This window comes from Talpa europaea (assembly GCF_964194135.1).
Source record: "Talpa europaea genome assembly, chromosome: 4".
NCBI lineage: Eukaryota > Metazoa > Chordata > Mammalia > Eulipotyphla > Talpidae > Talpa > Talpa europaea.
The window spans coordinates 111004703-111024153 of NC_140070.1; the positions used below are offsets into that span (position 1 = coordinate 111004703).

Below are 19451 nucleotides of genomic sequence, written 5' to 3' on the forward strand. Positions count from 1 at the left end.
TGTGCGTGTATTTGGTTCTTCCATGGACAATTTGGCATAGGCTTTCTGTTTAGCTTGGTCCTGCAATTTATACCAGAACCATATCCTTTCCATATCATTCCCTTGGGATATACATACCCTGTAAGTGTCACAGCTGAAGTACACCTGAATGACTCAGAGCATAAGGATGATCAACTAACTCAAAGGAAACACATTCAGATCATTTGTTCAATCTTAAACCAGCGGATAAAACAGAGGATTGGACTTTAGGCAACTTTCAAATACTGACCTTCTAGGACCCAAGAAGAGTGTGCTCTTCTGAGGCCATTAGAGGCAATATTTCTGGATTCAGGTCCTTCAGGTCTTTGTCTCCTAGAAATAAATAGTTTTCAAAAATCAATAAAGGGGACAAAATCTGATAGTTCATTAGATGATAAAAAATGTCAATCATTCCCATAGGTTCATGACACAAAGAGGGCTGGTAGAGATTTCAGCCACCACCCACCATACAAGGAATTATAGGATATAAAAGTCATTGTTATTGGATAAATCCGTGAAATGGTGAAGAGCAAGGGCTGAGATCTGGGGAGCAGGGGGTTCCAATCTGGTGCCATTTTGTATCCATTGAGTTTCTGACTCTTGGGGAACAGGCTTACAGAGGTGTGTCTCCCACTGGGGCTGGCTATGAATCTCTGCCCGACTCTTGCTCCTAAGGTGACTCTCTCCTTCACAGTAGGTGACACAGCAGCGACAGGCTGCAGAGGGCTTCCCTCTGTGCTTGGACATCATGCCTGGGGCTGGAGAGGCACCTGAAGCCCTCCCTGTGCTCTGGAGTTCTGGGGGTTCTTTCAGACGGCTTCTCCTCCTTTGAACGTGGTCCAGACTGATGTCGGACTGGGAAGAGCAGCTCTCATTCCAGCCAGAGCTGGCACTCAGACTTCTTAGGGGAAGAGCCAACCGCAAGGCCTTCCAGAATTTAGAGCCAGAATGCTTTGACTTTTCTCCCTTCCAGCTCACAAAAGATACAGACTCCTTCAGCTGCAGGATGCCTGGGTGTGGGTGCTCAAGGGGACGATACTCAACCACAATGAGCTTGGTGGCAATAGAGTTTTGGCACATGACACCCAGTTTAAACTCCAGCATGCTGATGCTCTTCTCTGTCACATAGTCTGGGCTCAGGACAACAATCATCCTTCGGCTTCTCTGAATGAAGTCAAAAACTGCTTCCACTGTATCTATAGGGAAATGAAAAATAGGACAATGCGTAGTGAAAACTTATATAAGATACATTTCCTCATAGTCCTTGTTAAAAAAGGACAGGCGATGAATAAACACTTGAGAACATAGGATCTCAGTGCTAAACAATATACCTAGCTGGGAAATCTCATTGACTCCACTTTTACTAGTGGTTACCAAGCATCTGCTACCTTCAAAAATGAGGAATTGATCCCCTCTAAATGTAGATAACTTCAGCTTTGTTTGTAATTAATTTCTTTTTGTGTTTTGAAACATTCTTCCTTACCAATTTATCTTTTGGTTTTTTATGTGTTGTCTTCAAATTCTTGAAATATTTCACAACTATTGTGATAGCACTGTATTTTCTTCTCATCTGTAGACTAAATTAGAATTTTATCTAATTCCCCATGTGACATAGTACTTTCATCATGTTCCTCTGAATAATATTCAGTTTATACTAGTATCTCTTAAGAGTAACATTCAGATCAGGACTGAATACAGTGCTACAGATATAGTCTGATCAATAAAGAGGAATACAGTATTATTGCCTCTTAAGATTTACAAGTTATATCACTTGAAGCAAAAAAAAAAATGAGACAACAGATGATATTATTGACTTTGTTGTCATTCAAAATTTTCTTTTGTGTGTGTGTGTGTGTGTGCATCTGTGAAGAACTGATCAAAATCAACTTAAGGGGCAACAGCAATGACAATGGGCAAGAATCAGTTAATTAATTAAGACTTCTGGCAAAGCTTTCAATTTTAATAGCCACTAACGTAGGTTTGAACAGATTCCAATGAAAAGTACTTAAGATAAATGCAGTCCTTGACTTACTATGATTTTAGAGGCTTACACAAAGTTATTTTCTTAAGGAAGGAAATTTCAAATGTATAGATCACAACCATTGACAACCTTGAAAACAGATACCACAGACAGTGATGTTGAATACCTACACTTAATGGCCAATGACAGAGTGACAGAAAAACTTTTCAGTCTGTTAATACAAGCAGAAAGGTTTGCAGTGAATTTGATCATTATGAAATTGAAAGGGAATGAAGAGCTCTGCTACTTACCAGATTAGTTCTTTCTAATTAGTGAATTTAACATGAATTTGAAGGAAAATTGGAAGAAACACGTGCCCACACTTTTATTAGAACTTTTGTCTGGTTTTATCAAGGTGGCAGTATTTTGGAAAATTTTTAATTTGACCTTAAAAGATAAATCTAAATATTCACATATCTTCAAAGCTTGTGTATGTGTGTTTGCACATATGAGGGTTGGTGGTAGCACCTTTATCCTCACTTAGTCCTACATAGATTTTTATTAACTGCCTTTCATAAACCTGAGGGTGGGAGAGTACGAAGTCTACTGTCTTATGATAAGTATGAGATAACCTTTTTGTTTTTCAATAAAAAGGACTGCTGCATATAAGAACATTTAATAGTTAATCAGATAGACACTACACTGAGAGAATCCTTTAGCACAGATTAAGACTGAAACACCCTTAGACATCAGAAATCAGCACCTTCTGCACCGAAGTGATCATGGGGAAGATTCACAATTCACTGGAAATAAGGTATGTGGCAAGGATGCCTAGAGGCTATGGTTAGTGTAGTGAACATAGAGAGCTGGGCAGTCAGGACAACCAGGAGCAGGAAAAATAGAAAAGACGTGGAGAAGCACACCCTTCAAAGGAGGAAAATCCATAAGAATAGCTAGGTGAGTCCCACAGGGAGGGTTCTCAGTGAGGAAAAGAACAGTGAAGGAGATCTAGACTGTCCTCCCCCTCAACCACCACTCAGAACGGGCACTGACCTCTTGAAGTAGACAGATAGTGCAAAGACTGATGAGTCCAGGTTTGCACATCCAGGTTTGGCATAAGCTTTCATTTTGTTTGAGGGGTATCAGACATGAGCCAGTACCCCCATGAGCAAATTCACATCAGCTTTGGGACTAATACAGTGTCCTCCCCAACACTGCCTACTCAGCAACTGCAACTAACAGAAGCCATCAGTGGTCAATAAAAAAACTACATCTACAGAACTGCCTGTAGGTAAACCTCAAATATATGGAGAACAGTGTGCTACTGAGTGACTACTAGGCTAATGAGGATATTAAATGAAAATTTCAAAAATACCTGGAAACAGTAAAAAAATGATAGGAGCTATCAGAACCTATGGGATGCATCAAAAGCAATACTAAGAGGCGCGCAGACCTCTCCTGCAGCGCCCGCTGCTCCCCTCAGCAGTGTACTTCGGTCCTTCTGCTTGCTCTGCTCCCTGCTCTGGCTCTGGTGAATTCTCTCACCCTCCCGCGCTTCTGACTGTACCCAGTGCTTGTATAAATAAACAAATAAAACAAACAAACAAATAAATAAATAACTCTTTTAAAAAAAAAAGCAATACTAAGAGTATATGGAAATGCAGGTCCATATCAAGAAACAAGAAATATCTCAAATAAATAATTTAATCTTACAACCTGCATTTACTCTGGTCTAGAAATAAAGAACAAACAACAAAAAGCTAGCAAAAATAGGTAAATAATAAAAATTAGACTGTAAATAAATAGAAATAAAAAGTTTAAAAGATCAAGGAAACCAAAGGCCAATTCTTAGAAAAAACAAACAACAAAGACAAACCTCTAACAAGGATCACTAAAAGAAAAAGACAGAAAACTCTAACAAATAGAATCAGAAATTAAATAGAAAAAGACACAATGAAGAGCTCAGAAATAGAGGATCATGAAACTACTATGACCATATTTATGCCTATAAACTGCCTTACTGAAATAGATACATTCTTAGAAGCATACAACCTTCCAAGACTGAAGTCAGGGAGAAATAGAAAAACTGAACAAACCAAATAAAATCAAGAAAGTTGAAAATTTTCCAAAACACAAAAGTTAAGGGCCAGATTTTTTTCACTAGTCAGTTTGAAGTATTCAAATATGAATTAACACCTATCATTCTCAAATTCTTCCAACAATTGAGAAGAGTGAATGCTTTCAATTACATTTTATTGGGTCAATATCACACTGATACTAAACGCAGACCAAACATCACATAAAAAGAAAAGTACAGACCAATATACTTGATAAACAGCATAGATGTAAAAATCCTCAAAAAATTTTAGCAAACTGAATTCAATAATACATTAAAAGGATCATAAATCATGATCTAGTTGCCAATTCAACATCTATTTATGATTTTAAAAAAAAAAAAACCTTCTCATAAAATGGGGATAGGAACATGCCTTGACATAATAAAGGCTTTCTTGCCAAATCTATAGCTAACAGCACACACAGTGGTGAAAAACTGAAAGGTTTCCTCTGAGATCAGGTACAAGATAAGAATGTCCAACATAGTATTAGAAAGTTCGATCTAAAGCAATTAATTAGGAAAGTGAAAGATATAAAAGAAATCCCAATTGGAAAATAAGTAAAACTATCACTATTTGCAGAGAACATGATAATTAACATGGAAAAACCTAAAGAATCCAATAAAAAAACTATTAGAAATAGTAAATACAGCAAATTTGTAGATAACAAAATCCACATACAGAAACTGTTATGCTCTTCTATTCAAACAACTCAGAAAAGAAAGAAATCAAGAAAAGAATCCAATTTGCAATTGAAAATTTTAAAATTAAGTACCTAGGAATAAACTTAACAAAGATGAAATACCTGTACAATAAAAAACTGTAAGACATTATTAAAAGAAATATAAAATATTGAGATATGGAAATATCTATCTTATTTGTGTCTTGGAAAAATTAACATTACTAAAATTTCTACCACACCCAAAACAATATAAAGATTCAATACCTATCAAAGTTTCAGTGGAATTCTTCAGGAAACTGAGCATTCATTACTGAAATTTACAATCACAAAAGATCCTAAATATTCAAAGCAGTCCTTACCAAAACAAAACAAAACAAAAAACAAAAAACAAACAAACAAAAAAAAAACTAGAGGGATGGAGATAAATGCCCAGACTTCAAAGCTAAGCAAAACAATGTAGTATTACCATAAAATAGAGATACAGACCAATGGAATATAACTGATTGCCAAAAAATAAGCCCACATTTATATGGACAGTTAATGTAAAACAAAGGAACCAAGAGTATACAATAGAGAAAGGAAAGTCTCTTCAACAAATGGTAGTGGGGAAACTGGTCACCCATATGCAGAGAAATGAAACTAGACCACTCTCTCACAACATAAACACAAATTCAAAATGTACTAAAGATTGGATGGAAGGCTGGGATCTATAAAATATATAGACGAAAACAGACAAAACACTCCTCAACACCGGCTTCAGGTATGCTTTGGGATGATATTCCAAAAGCAAGGAAAATAAAAGCAAAAATCAACAAATGCAACTACATCAAACAAAAGAGCTTCTGCACAGTGAGAGAAACTAGCATTAAAACAACAAAAAACACCCTCTGAAAAGGAGAAAATATTTGCACATTATATAGCTCTTAAGCAGTTAATGTCCAAGATCTACAAGGAAATCACTAACTTAATAAAAAGAAAGCAAAGAACCCTATCAAAAAATGGGAAAATTGCTAAGCAGACACTTTTTCAAAGAAGACTACAAATGACCTACAGGCATATGAAAAAATGTTCAACATCATTTAGAATCAAGGAAATGCAAATCAAAACCACATGACATACCACCTCACTCTAGTGAGAATGCCCCATATCAATAAAATACCAGAAATAACAAATGTTTGTGAGGGTGTGGAGAAAAAGTTACCCCCCCTACACTGTGGGAATGAATAACAGTCCATCCCCTAAGGAAAATAGTATGGAATGTCTCAAAATATAAAAAAATAGATATACCATATGATCTAGCAATTTTACTCCTTGCTATCTAGCAATTTCACTCCTTGTTTTTGACTTGCTAAGCTGTCAAAAACATTCTTTCAAAAGGGATAAATGCTCTCCTATGTTCATTGTAGCACTATTTATAATAAATATGTTTTGGAAACAATCTAATTGTCCAGACAAATGATTAGATTAAGATTTGGTATGTATGCAATGGAATACTAGTCAGCCATAAAAAAGATGAAACCTTGCCACTTATGGTAATATGATAGAACCGGAGGAAATTATGGTAAGCAAAAAAAGTCTGAAGGTGAAAGGCCAATACTAGATGTCTTCATTCAAGTGAAATATAAAGAAAATAAAGGAACAGACAAGTCTAAACCAAGAAAACACTTAGAAATTGAAAGAAAGTGGCAAATAGGAACAAAGTGAAAAGTGGACACAATGGACTATGGTGGGGGTTTATTTGTTCTTTGTGATGGATGTTGGTGGTAACATACATCTGAACAGTAGTGAACCTATACCCCTACACTATAACAGTGCTGTGAGCAATGTAACCCCCCCCAAATCAAATAAAATATTAGAATGCTAAGTAAACCTTAACTATATCATTATATGCTCAATAAAATTAGGAACTATAAAGAAAAACAAAAGGACTCTGTATTCAAATTTTTCATTTGTGTTTAACTTCAAAATAATCACTTTAGAAAAACATGTTGTCTAAAACAGCTAACAGTAACATAAAACAGTCTCTTAGGTATTCTATAGAAAATTGTCTTTAGAGTCTGTGACTTTTTCATTTTCCTTTTGTAAAAAAAATGTATTGGTACTCACTCTGAAAATGTAAGGTTTGCATTTGACAATGGGTAATGCTAAAGAAATAGATGTGAATAGTGGTATTCCCGAAATTAAATAAGCAGTGGAGAAAATGCTTCTTGAATGGAGGTTGGTCTATGCCTTTGGTCTTCACATAGTATTTTAAAGATAGCTGTCCACTTTATGGCATATTTTAATATCTTTCATATTTTCAAAACTTTTTTAGGATATGAAGGCTACTTGGTGAGGAAATAATAAATTTTATTGTTCTACTTAGCCCCAAGGTATTGAGGTGTGGCTATAGAATGGTAAGACCAGTTTTCTTGCACTTTATTAATCTTGTTTTTAGGGCATATTTCTGGTCTGAAACTAATCAAAACTCCAGAATAACCCTGCCTTTAAAAGTCATAATCTCCCTGAATTTACCTTGAAGAAAACTAGGCCGATAATTTCATTATTTAGTCTGGTTATTGGTGTATCAGTGAGTAGTAATTATCTTTCTTCTCCCCTTCCATTCTTTCTTTTTTTTTAAGATTTATTTATTTATTTTATACAAGAACTGGGGTACAGGCCAGATGAGCGGGAGGGTGAGAGGATTCACCAGAGACAGAGTGGGGAACAGAACAGGCAGACTGACTGAAATACACTGCTGAGGGGAGCAGCAGGTGCAACAGGAGAGGTCTGCCATGCTTTGTGGGACCCTCGTGGGCTGGCCGGGATTGAACCGACGCTGCAGAAGCTGCGGACAGCTTCACAGCACTGCGCTCAACCACCTGCACCACCAGGGGAGGCCCCCATTCTTTCTTAAAATTTGAAATGTGGTTAACAAAAGGTGAGGGAGCATCCAATTTAGAAGATTTATATGAATTCTAACATTGGTTTATCTATTTGTCAGTTTCTATCTTAAGATATTTAAGTCTGAGTTCACACATTTATAAAATGCATATGAGAAAACTTGTATGGTTGTTAAACAAATTATAGATAACTAAATTCATATGCCTAACATGACAACCATTTAATAATTTGATTAAATTATCATTCAAATCTATTTAACACAATCCTAAAATAATGTATCTATTAATGTTGATTGACTCTGAATCAACCATTGATGGTAACTTTAAAGAATCACATTAATATGTGGACATATACGAAAGTATCATTTTTAAAATTATATTTATTCATTTTAAAAGATATGTTAGAACTACTACTGAAACAATCTCCTACTCCACAGCTAAAGATACTTCTTATTCTTTGCAAAGAAACAGAAATAAGGCTAGTTGTTGAATGTGTCCTGTCATGCTGTGAATTTACTTGTGTCAAACACCTATTGCCATTAGTAAATGACTGAAGAAAATATCTTGAGTTTTAACAAGGTCTGTAATAGTCAGATTACCTTGATGTCCAAACTACTGATATTAACACTACTAATATTTAGCTAAATAGTCACTAGTGTGTTTGAGAATGTTATTTAATATGTCCGGCATTGCAAGCAAGCACCTTTGAACTTAACACCACTTATCCAATGCATTAAGTCCATATAAAAATCTCAGTAAAATCCATTAAATCTCTCCTTGCACACCCTCTAAAAATTGGGGGACCTAGTATCTCCAAAGTAAGTTAAATACATCATTGTTCAACTCTGCATTAAAGTTGTTACCTGAATGAATAGAGATATGGTTTCTTGTAAATTCCATTCATTGATCCTTAGTCTATTCTTTGGAGACTGGTTTGAAAAAAGGAAAATTCTTCAGTAGGAATAATTTTACTAACCTAACTAGTTTAGTTATGGGACCCTAATTAATATTCTTGGAAAAAGAAAAGCAAGGCAAGGGCCTCCCTGTTATTATGAACTTAATACTATTCACTCAAAAGAAAATGCATTTCCAAATAGTTATTACTTATTTACTTGAAATTTATGATAAAAATAATGCCTCTTTGATCCTAATTATCATCTGCAAACTAAAGTCAGGACATTACTTGATCTTATGCCAAAGCAAATGTCTTAGGATTGCATGAAAACCTATAAAAGATAAGAGATTCCTGTAATCTACTTAATTCCATGGAATAGGCTTGTGTACTAGCTTTAAAAGAATCTTTCTCCTCTCCCTCTCATCTCTCTTTCACACACAGACACACACACACACACACACACTCTTCTGATAACTAGAACTCATCCATTCATCCATTTTAATTAAGGAATATTTTACTCCTTTACTCGCATGTAAAGAAAATAATCTTGAGATAAAGTTCCCATTTTTATCAAATTTTTCTCACAAAAGAAACTTAATGTAACCTATAACATTTCTTTCATAGGTGTATTATTAATTTTTATTCGCAGTTCTTATACACAAACATAAAAATAAAGACAAAACACATGCACAAAATAAAATTCAAAGCTGAAAATAAATGGTTTATTTTAAAATAAATTTACAAATCAAATGGAAAATACAAAAGCTTATGAATAAAATAAAAAAGATAACCTTAAAATATTAAAACCTATGGAAAGAAAATGAATAATTAACAAATGGAGGGAAGCTGTTGTTTCCCAATACAATGGAGTGCTTATTTAAGAGTCCTAGGGCATCATCTAAGTTAGAATACAGAAGAAAATTAAATTAATTGTATATGATTGCATAATTAGAGACTATATATCATGGTTCTCTGTCAGGAGATCTTTATGTCATAGACCTAAAGCCATTACGTTTATTTTTTTAACATTAACAACATTTTTTAAAAAAATATTAGAGAGCAATTTTTTTTTTTTGCAGTCTAAATTATAAATCGTTTCTCCATTTTCCTCAAATATTCTATATTGGGCATCTTCTGGGCTATAAACAAAAAATCTTGGGAAAAATTATCTTAGGATGAAACATATCATTTATATTTGAGAGGCTTTAGATTTTAGCATTTGGAAAAGTTTGGAAACAACCCAAATGCCCAAAAATAGATGACTGGATCAAGAAGATGTGGTACATATATACCATGGAATATTACTCAGCATTCAAAAAAGATAAACACATGCAATTTGCAGCAACATGGATGGCGCTGGAAGGGATCATGCTCAGCGAAATAAGCCAAAAAGAAAAAGAAAAATACCGGATGGTCTCACTCATAGCAGGAATCTAGAGAACTTAAATAAGGGACCAGGAAAATGAATATAAGAAAGTGAAAATCAAAATCAACAGAAAACTATGAACCAGAGACACTTTTTGGGGGGTACGGGGCGGGAGGGGAAGGATTGGGGTCAGAATGGGGCGTTTGCAACTGTATGGGGGAATATAAAAATAAAATTTATTATTTAAAAAAAATGATCACTACTTAATAAATGGATAAAATCGTGTATCCAAAAAAAAAAAAAAGAAAAAGAAAAAGAAAAAAATCAACAAATTTCTAGGGGCACCCAACAACATTTGGGAAAAAATATGTACTTCAAAAGTGCGAAAAAACTGCAGCATTGGCAAGAGAATGGCCCCTTGAGAAGGGACTGTCCCTCATTTACATAAAGCTCATGCAAGAGTTGATATTCAAAGTTTTTCTGGAGTCAATTCTCCTCTGTTCTGGTGAGTGAAGGGTTAATAGGAAAGTATTAAAAAAAAAATTAATAAGGCCAAAATATAGGTCTAAGAGTGACTCCATACCATAATTCTACAGTTAAGAATCATAAAAATTTGTTTTCAATTTTAAATAATAAATAACTCCTCCATCAAGAACTGATTTATTGTGCATTTTAATACTGATGAAAGCCACTTAAATATAGGCGATAGCTTTAGAATTGCTTATAAACACACCACTAAGATAAGGGGTTTTATAGGATACCAGTTTCATGTATAAGCATATTATTCTCCTTTCCCTTATTACTTAACAGCCCAGACTGAGATTTATCTCTCCATGACTTGAGCACTGAGATTAACACAGTTTAGTTTCTAAGTGTGTGTGCTTGAAAACACAGTAGGCGATTAGTTAATGCCAGAGGACTAGCTACCATTCAGCAGTGACCATGACAGCTCTGTGCACAACAGGTTTCACTGTATCCAGATCAACTATAGTAGCAGTAGCAAGTTACTGAAACTAATTTTGGGAAGGCAAGACCAAACAACTACTTCTTTGTGAGCTGTGAATGAATGAATAATGAATAATATCAAATGTACAGACAACACTGAGACAAAAGCATTATAGTAAAAACTGGACAAGAGTTCCAGTGGTTGATAATATTATGACAATAGTTATTTGAAGCCATAAGCATATATAGATATAAAGATATAGATATACACACATATATAATCCGTGTGTATATATGTATGTATGTATACATCTATAGTAGAATTCACATGTTTAACTATGTGTGTATATATACATACACACACACACATATATATTAATCTGTATGTAACATATTCACCACTCTGTAAACTCTGGACTTAGTTTTCACTTTTCCAACTTTTAAGAAGAGTAAAGTTTAATTAAAACAAACTAAAACAAGATTTATTGACAATGACTTTTCAGACTGACTTGTTTGTAGTGAGGAAACTGTATCAGTGAATAAAGTATGGAAAATACTGGGCATCCGGTTAATTTTTTTAGACTATTAATGCTAAAAGCAACTCTCAAGGTCACTGAATCTAACTTCCACACTTTACAATGAGGAGGTAGAAACAAGTGAAGAGAAATCACTTTCCTAATAGTCACATTAGCATGACTGAAATTAAAAGACAAATTGCCAAACATCCTGTTCTGTGCTCTTCTCACAAGCCAGAAACCACCCTAAAAGCATTTTGCTGTTATTTCATTCTCTATTAGCACCATTAGTAAAAGATCCTATCAGACTGAACTAAGTGTGGAGCCAGTTGCAAAATCAATTACTGATATACACTGTACAGTAGACATGGAGACAGAATAAATATGGGTTGACCTATGGATATGCAAGAATTTACTGTAATAAGAAATTATGACATCTTTTTCAAGTTGACAAATTTATCATCGATTACCTGAGAGAGAGGACACAGGGGTTATAATAAAGAGAAAATAAAGGCAAGTCCTTTAAACCAATTACAAGGATCAATTCCAGTTATACTGTTTTGCGTCATCCTAAACGAGTGTCAGACTTGCTGGGATGGTGCTTTGTAAGCAGGCCGAGCAAAAGAGATCATTCTTTTCAACTAAAATAAATTTAGATTCTAGATGAGTAAAAATAAAAGGCAAAAGAAAACCATACTTGGAAACTTATAATGATCCTGTTAACAAAAAACTTAACTTTAAGGGGTCTTTTAATCAACAGCAAACTCAGTAATAAAGAGATTAAAAACAAATGAAGAGAGAATGGAGATGTAGGAACAAGGTAGAGGATACATAAGGGGAAATTCACATCAGCTAAGTCTTTGCCTGCAAAGAACATAGGGACATGAAAAGCTGGTGACAGAGTGGCGGCACTATCATTCTCAACCTTAGTCTTGACTGAGGAGGCTTAACGGCCAGGTGCAGTCACCTGAATTTATCCCTATGAGGAGGCTTTAAAGGAATATTTTTCTGTCCATGATGCAATAATTTGGGAACAAAAAAAGGGGCCGCTCTTCCCTTCTGGAGTACCCTTGGTTTGTTTTACCCCTTCCATGGTCCCTCTCATACATTTTTCAAAGATGAATAGGAGAGACCCTGCTCGCCACTTCTAGACCACCTGGAACTTTTCTTCACTGGCATGGCCACCTGCAGCTGCTTCCAGAACCTGCCCTGCGGATACTTGGATTTCTCCCCTTTCCATTTAATGACCGTGAGCACCGTCTTAGCCCTCTTCAGCTCTTTCACCTTCGTCTCCTTCACAGCTTTGTACTGTACTAAAATGACGTTGATGTTGCCCCGAGAGGCCATATTTTCTAGGCCAGCCTTGAGCTCCAGGAGGGCTTGGGTTCCCTGGAGTACGTAGTTGGGGCTTAGGACAACCAGGAGGCGTCTGCTTTTCTGAATGAAGCTCAAGGTCTCATCTGTGACAACTGGGAAAGAAAACACCGTGGGGATTAGTGTTGGCCAGGAACCTCCCCAAGGCATGGGGCTCGAGTGTAGGGGACTGAGGGGTGAAACTTTTACTAAGAAATTTAACTAAGAAACTTTTACTTAGACCCAATCACTGCCTTCACCTGATACCACTCTCCTCAGGGAGAAGGAAGGCCACATGCAAGTAGTCTCCCCCAAAATGAATGCCAAACAGGCATGAAGTCAAAATGTACTTCTGCAACCTTGGTCTTCAAAAGCATTATTTGGGACATGAGAAATAGGTTGTCTGGAAATCAATTTTTCAACCATGTTGCATGTTGTGGCTCAGTCAAATCAGGTCATTTCTCCTCAAATACACCCATGTATCAACTTTAGTGCCAGTGGACATTCAAAAATTATACATTCAAGTCCCTCTCTGTTGCCAAGATATCTCCTGACTCAGATTGGCATCACTGTCACTGGCATAGGAACTTAAAAAATCCTAGCCAACTGACTGACACTTTGGCTGGCATCACATTCGCAGCTCAGCTTTCTATTCTGTATCTGCTCGGGACCCGAAATTAGTCCATGGATCTTTCTCCTTAAACTCTTATCATTACTATGAAGCCATGTGTCTCAGCAGCTGCTAGCAGATGTGTCTGCCTTCACTAACAGACAAATGCTTTCTTCAAGTCAGAAAAGAAGAAGAAAAAGCAGGGAAAACAGAAATGCAGCATAATTTTATTCTGTTGTCAAGGATTCTGATTAGTTCCTGTCACTAAATTCTTAGGGCTAATCCATCTACACCAGGTTGCTTATCAAGGACTGTATAATCCTTTACCTGGGGTTCAGATAGGAGCCAACACCAGGGAATACACTTGTGTTGTGAAAAGCTATTTCATGGCTTTCCATACTCCCATAAACAGTCATTTTGCCCCTGAATCTTTGCAGGTACAGAGGCAGTGGGGAAAGACTTGCAATTAAATTAGCACGTTTAGCCTGGAGGAGAATGCAGAAATAAGTAATGGTCTACATCAAGCAGCATTGCTGGGGGCTGACCACTTATAAGCATAGAAATAGATCCAGAGATAGATTAAGAACAACAGGAAAAATGCAAAAGATCACAAGAATAAATCAAAATCAAGATGCAAGACTATTATGCAGAACTTGAATTCTTCAAGGAACTATCAACCCCTATTTGAGGGTCTTACACTGTTATACTGTATATCTTCATTACCTTTTCATACAGTAAATAAATATTTTTGAAAGACTTGAAATGAATACATGGCTGAATAAATGATTTAGAATATATTCTTGAAATAGTGACATGGTCCCTCTAATTTTATAATCAAGTAATCATTTCCTGGCAAAATTATACTGAAGGTGACACCTACTGTAGAACATAAGCATGATGCATTTTGGGGGGAATGATAAAATAAGAAATTCAGCTAATTCAAAATGAAAATAAAATTTTTAGTCTATTCTGCATTTCAATTACCTATATAGCATTTTAAAAACTTTGTGAAATGGTTACTGTAAACAGGTTTTAGAGGAAGAAAATTATTTTGTCATGTTGAATACTAGACACATTCTATACATTAGAACAGTATGAATTTAATGGTGGGCTCACAAATGATACATTTATGTATCAAATGGCCCATCACTTTGTGTGTTACTGTGTGGATCTGAAAATTACATATGTACTTTTATTTTAAGATATTCAGCAATTTAAGCTTTTTTAACTAATAGAACATTCTCATCTTTGTAAAATTTTAAGCTATATCTCAAATGTATAAGCTGATAGAAAGGAAGAAACACAGCCAAGGAAAAGAATTTTGTAGAAAATAAAAGTAAGGAAAAGGAAATTAGCAAATGCCAAAGGGGAATATTCTAGTTAGTATCAATGAGTAATATGAAGATATCATGCACTCTCTTCTGAAACTCAGTTTTGGTAAAAATGGTTTGTTTAAAATCAGTCTCCGTAAAGACAATTCTAGGCAAATGAATGTAGATTGACTTAAAACTTTCTAAAGATCTAAATGAAAGTAAAAAGGACATTTAAAGCCATGACATTTAATGCAATTTAATCTACTCTGTATTCTCACATTTCTGACTAGAGTTCTTTAAGCTCCTATGGGAAAATATTTTAATGACATAAACTGCACTTGAATAGTCTACATCTTACAATGCAGTTTATTCCTAGCAAAGTCTCTATTACAGTAAAGAACTGGGCATTAAATGTCCAGAGATGCCAACCTGGAGCTGGGCTATGACCCTTCATACACCATTCAATGCTAAAGATCCCCTTTGCCTTTCAGGAGAGCTTCACTTCTACTCATCTGAAATACCTACTTCCCCCAGGCAGACTGTCTCGGTCAAAGATGCACAGTTTATATCCAAATTCATTCTCCAAAACTCCACGGAGGGTGAGTAATACAAACTCTTCTTCTTCAGCATTCCTTGCATAAGATACATAAATATCATATTCCTTTCCATCTAGCAAAAGAAACACAGACCCAATCTAAGTTAGGCAAACTTCTCAATAGTAATGCATTTTTTTTCTTACATCAAATTTTTGGATATTAGACATTTCATTTTTACCTGTCTAAATTGTCTGACTGATTTCAATGTGATTTCCCACTTATGACAGGTCTCCAGGCAAAATGACTATTTTAAGGTGTAATTGCAAATTTTATCTGATGTGATTTCTACTCATCTTACTGAGTTCAGATTTTATAGTGAAGATGAATAAAGATTGGTCCATTCGACTATGAATTAACAGAATTAGGAAGCAAAGAGTCAGTCATAGAAACTGATGATTAATACTAATTAATACTGCAGAATATTTGTAGTTCCTGTTCTAATAGGTTATTAATATCCTGGAAATATGTACTGAGTTAAAGTTTTAGAACTAAATTACTTATACCTGAAAATAACTACAATTAAAAATATGCTTAGATACAATAAAACATTTTTTTTCTCTACATTGTCTAGTTATAAAAATAACCTGTCATTAAAATATAGGTTCTGTGTCTAATAGGCATATAGAATGAGTCTTTATGGAGTGTGTCGAAACGCTGTATGTTTAAATGTTCCATTCTTGTCACCAGGCAAATTTGACTAGAACAGTGTTTCTTAAACTTTACTATGCATATGGATCTTGAGAATATGTTAAAATGCAGATTCTGCTTCAGAAAAGCAATTAAGTGTAAGACTATCTTTTTGGTAAGTTCTCACATGATGTTCAGGCTGCCAGTGATTGGATTATACTTGCGCACAAAGACTGTGAATCTGTATCACCTAATAAAGCTGCCACAAGCCACATGAGACCACTGAGCACTTAAATTGCAGTGTTCTGGACTGAAATGTAAGTGTAAAATATGATACAGTTTTGAAGATGTTTAGTACTCAGAATAAGAGTAAAACATCTCCATTAGCTTTTTAATATTCACTATATGCTAAAACAACATTTGGATTCACTGAGTTAAATAAAATACATTGTTGAAATTATTTTCATTTTCTTTTTAGTTTTATGTGACCACTAGAAAATTTTAAATTACATATATGCCTTGCAAAATATTTCTATTTAGACAATACCAATTTATACTAAATCACACATTGAGTCAACAATACAGAATAGTAAGTATTAAAAAGATTAACAAAGGTAGTTTGATTAAATCACCCAGTTTTGACGAAACCAACGTTTTCAAAAGATGATAGAAAATTTATGTCAGACTTGCATTACTCACCTAAGATGGTTTCATCTGTTCCAAAATGAGCCCGGTAAAAGAGGACCATCTCCAGCCAATACACATGATAAACAACGATGAGAATCACCACCAGCAGGATTGTGGCTCCAAAACCACACGCCAGTTCCACTGTGTACCTTGGAGCTATCACTGAGGTGAACAACAAAGAAACAGCACTGATTTCTATGTGGTGATCACAGTGACCCATCAACCTGCACATCACTGAATAGTCAAGCAGCTGAGTCACATACCCGGCTTAATATGTGTGAACAAGCAGATATAACATAAGGTTTAAGCACCATGTTTTAATACTATTGATAAATTATGTATATTCACCTTTGTTTCCAGCACCTGGTAATGAAGCATTTTTAACTAACAGATGATTTGAATAGGCTTGCTGATACACAATTTAAAACAAAATGTTAGCACTGGGGAGAATTTAGAAGGTGATCTCCTATACCTGAATTTCCTATGAAGTATTTTGAAAGTATAACTTTGTTCTCTGTTTGACCAAGAAATCCTTACTACTACCTGGATCAGCCCATGATTTTAGTAGAATTTTTAATTGTTGGAACGGTTAAATTGAGCAAAAATCTTAATGTGTTTTCATTACCCTTAATTTCATCCTCTTGTTCAATACCATATGGAAGAAATTTAACTCCCTTTCTTTGTATTTGGAAATAGGTTTAAAAAATCTTAATTTCATCAGTTAAGAATAGAAGATATCCACCAAATGCTCATCTCTGAAAGCATCTCCCAGACTGACAAATCTAGGATAAATATTCCAAAGATTGACTTTCAATATCCAGGTATGAAGAGATTTCCACAGTATCTGCTTATTTTTATGATAAACATTTAAGCGGTTTCTTTGAAATTATCAGAAAAATTCCTGTAAATAAGGTCTGTCACAACTGAATTGCTCTCCTGTCTCATTTGCCATTGCCCTGTCCTCAAAAACATAAGGCACATTCAACTTTATGCCTTTGCTCATGTTCCAGTTTCTGCTGAACAGTCATTTTTCTTCAGTTTGTATGTCCATGCTAAAATGTTATTATGTTGTATAATCCTTCCTAGGATAAAACTCTTCTTGCAAACTGACTTCTGCCTGGTAGAAACCACCATTCTTCCCTTTGTTTATAATTCTATTACAGCTTTTTAATTATAATTTCCCTATAAACCTACTTCTCTCTCACTCCCACTAAACTATATAATACAAACTTTTAGATAGAGACTAGTCTAAGAGAAGTCTAGAGCCATACTATGTATCCATAATTTTATTTAGCTGCTTTCTTAGCATATGGTAATGAAGCTTAAGAGTTGGAAAAAGGAATGGTATTTTTGGATCTGAAGGAAATGTGCCTTAAATTATGTATTAGTTGATTGACAATTGCTTCTTGACATGTTCTCTTTGCCAGAAGGTGCTGGGGATATAATGGTAGATAAGACAGAAGAGCCTCTGCTCACTTAGGGCTAATATTCTAACACAGGAAAATAAATAAGGAAATGAATAAGACAATGAGCTTTAGCTAGTGACAATTACTATAAAGGAGATAATTCAGAGTAATGTGATGGAAATGATATGAACAAGAAAAGTTTTTTTTAGGTAGGGGGGTGAGAAAAGTGGTCACCTAACTATTGTTAGGTGTGAAGTATTCGCTGAAATAGGATATGGAAATATTTTGTTCAAGGTTAGGTTGTTACTGTTGCTAACTCCAAGGTCCAGAGATCTTTGCACAATACTGAATTCAACTACTAATCATATATTGGTGGAAAAATCCTTTAAAACCTGTCTATCTCAGGGGCAACATGATAAGGAGCCTGGAGCTAAACCTAAAGTTCTCTGATTAAAGGGCAGATTGTAGAGTTTCAGTTTCATTACCCTAAACTCAAGATACTAATCTTATCATATGTTCCTTGAATAATGGTGTTTGAAAATAACAAAACTTCATCAGAAAATGTCAGTAGTTACCTCAGTGCAATTGTTGATAATTTATTGAAATCAGTTTGGATGGCCAGCATGAAAATTTCTGTGTGCGTGATACTCTGGGTACATATTACGTCAATGGTAGATTGGAGTAATTCACATTGACATCATTATTTTCTCAGGTAATTTGTTACCCTCTGAGTGGATATTTTATAATTGGGTGCCAGGGGTGAGGGGGAGAATTTCTGTGGCTGTACTTACTTGAAATGGAATTTTATAGTATAGAGATCTTGCTCAGTGATCAAGTGACAAATTACCCCTCTGCTACATTCATTTTATTACTGCCAATTTTATTTCTAGTGGGGCTTTTAAATTTTGTTTTATATCATACAATTACATGTATCATATTTACAGATTGTATTTTGAGAGGCCATCTTGATGCTATCAAGAAGTTCCTAATGCTACTTAACTAATTGAACTCTTAAGAGAATTAATCTGCAAGTCTGAATTTCTAAATGGCTTGCATCACATGCAGGAAGTACTTTACAAAGCTTTCACATAAAGCTTTGCTTTGCAAGGAAAGAGGGGACTTCGGCCCAAATTTTCTGTCTGCCTCAGCAAGAATTGCTGATGTTTTGGGATAAAAATTTTACTCTGATGCAATCCCAGACCAAAGGGTTTTCAGTCAGGAAGAGATGATGCAATTTGACCAAAATGGATGCCCCGACTGCTCTTGCCTTTGATCTCACTGATAATATGATTCAGAAGGTAGACAAATGTAGCTGCTTGCTCTGCTTTTACTTTGTGAATCAGAATTTTCTGATCCCGTTGCTGTTCTATAGTAATGACTGTCTCCAAAGCCTAAATTTCCAGCTAATCATCCTCAGTTAAACAACCCAATTCCTTAGCTCCAATCATTTTCCCTGATTTGAGTTCTTGGTTTACAATTTTG

General features: G+C 35.1%; 1 protein-coding gene across 4 annotated transcripts in view; it reads right to left on the reverse strand.

Annotated features, from left to right (window-relative positions):
* Positions 1–495: 495 nt before the first annotated feature.
* IL1RAP (interleukin 1 receptor accessory protein) overlaps positions 496–19451 on the reverse strand; it is a gene marked incomplete at both ends in the record, with an annotated part of 82657 nt that continues 63701 nt past the window's right edge. Inside the window, 3 exons of one of the 4 annotated variants that reach the window (XM_084231723.1) lie at positions 496–1214; positions 15179–15322; positions 16576–16719. In XM_084231723.1, coding sequence (XP_084087849.1) covers positions 496–1214; positions 15179–15322; positions 16576–16719 — 1007 coding nt within the window. Of the gene's footprint in view, positions 1215–12478; positions 12847–15178; positions 15323–16575; positions 16726–19451 lie in introns of those variants that run through there. The other 3 variants (XM_084231722.1, XM_084231725.1, XM_084231724.1) reach the window with 3 other exon arrangements.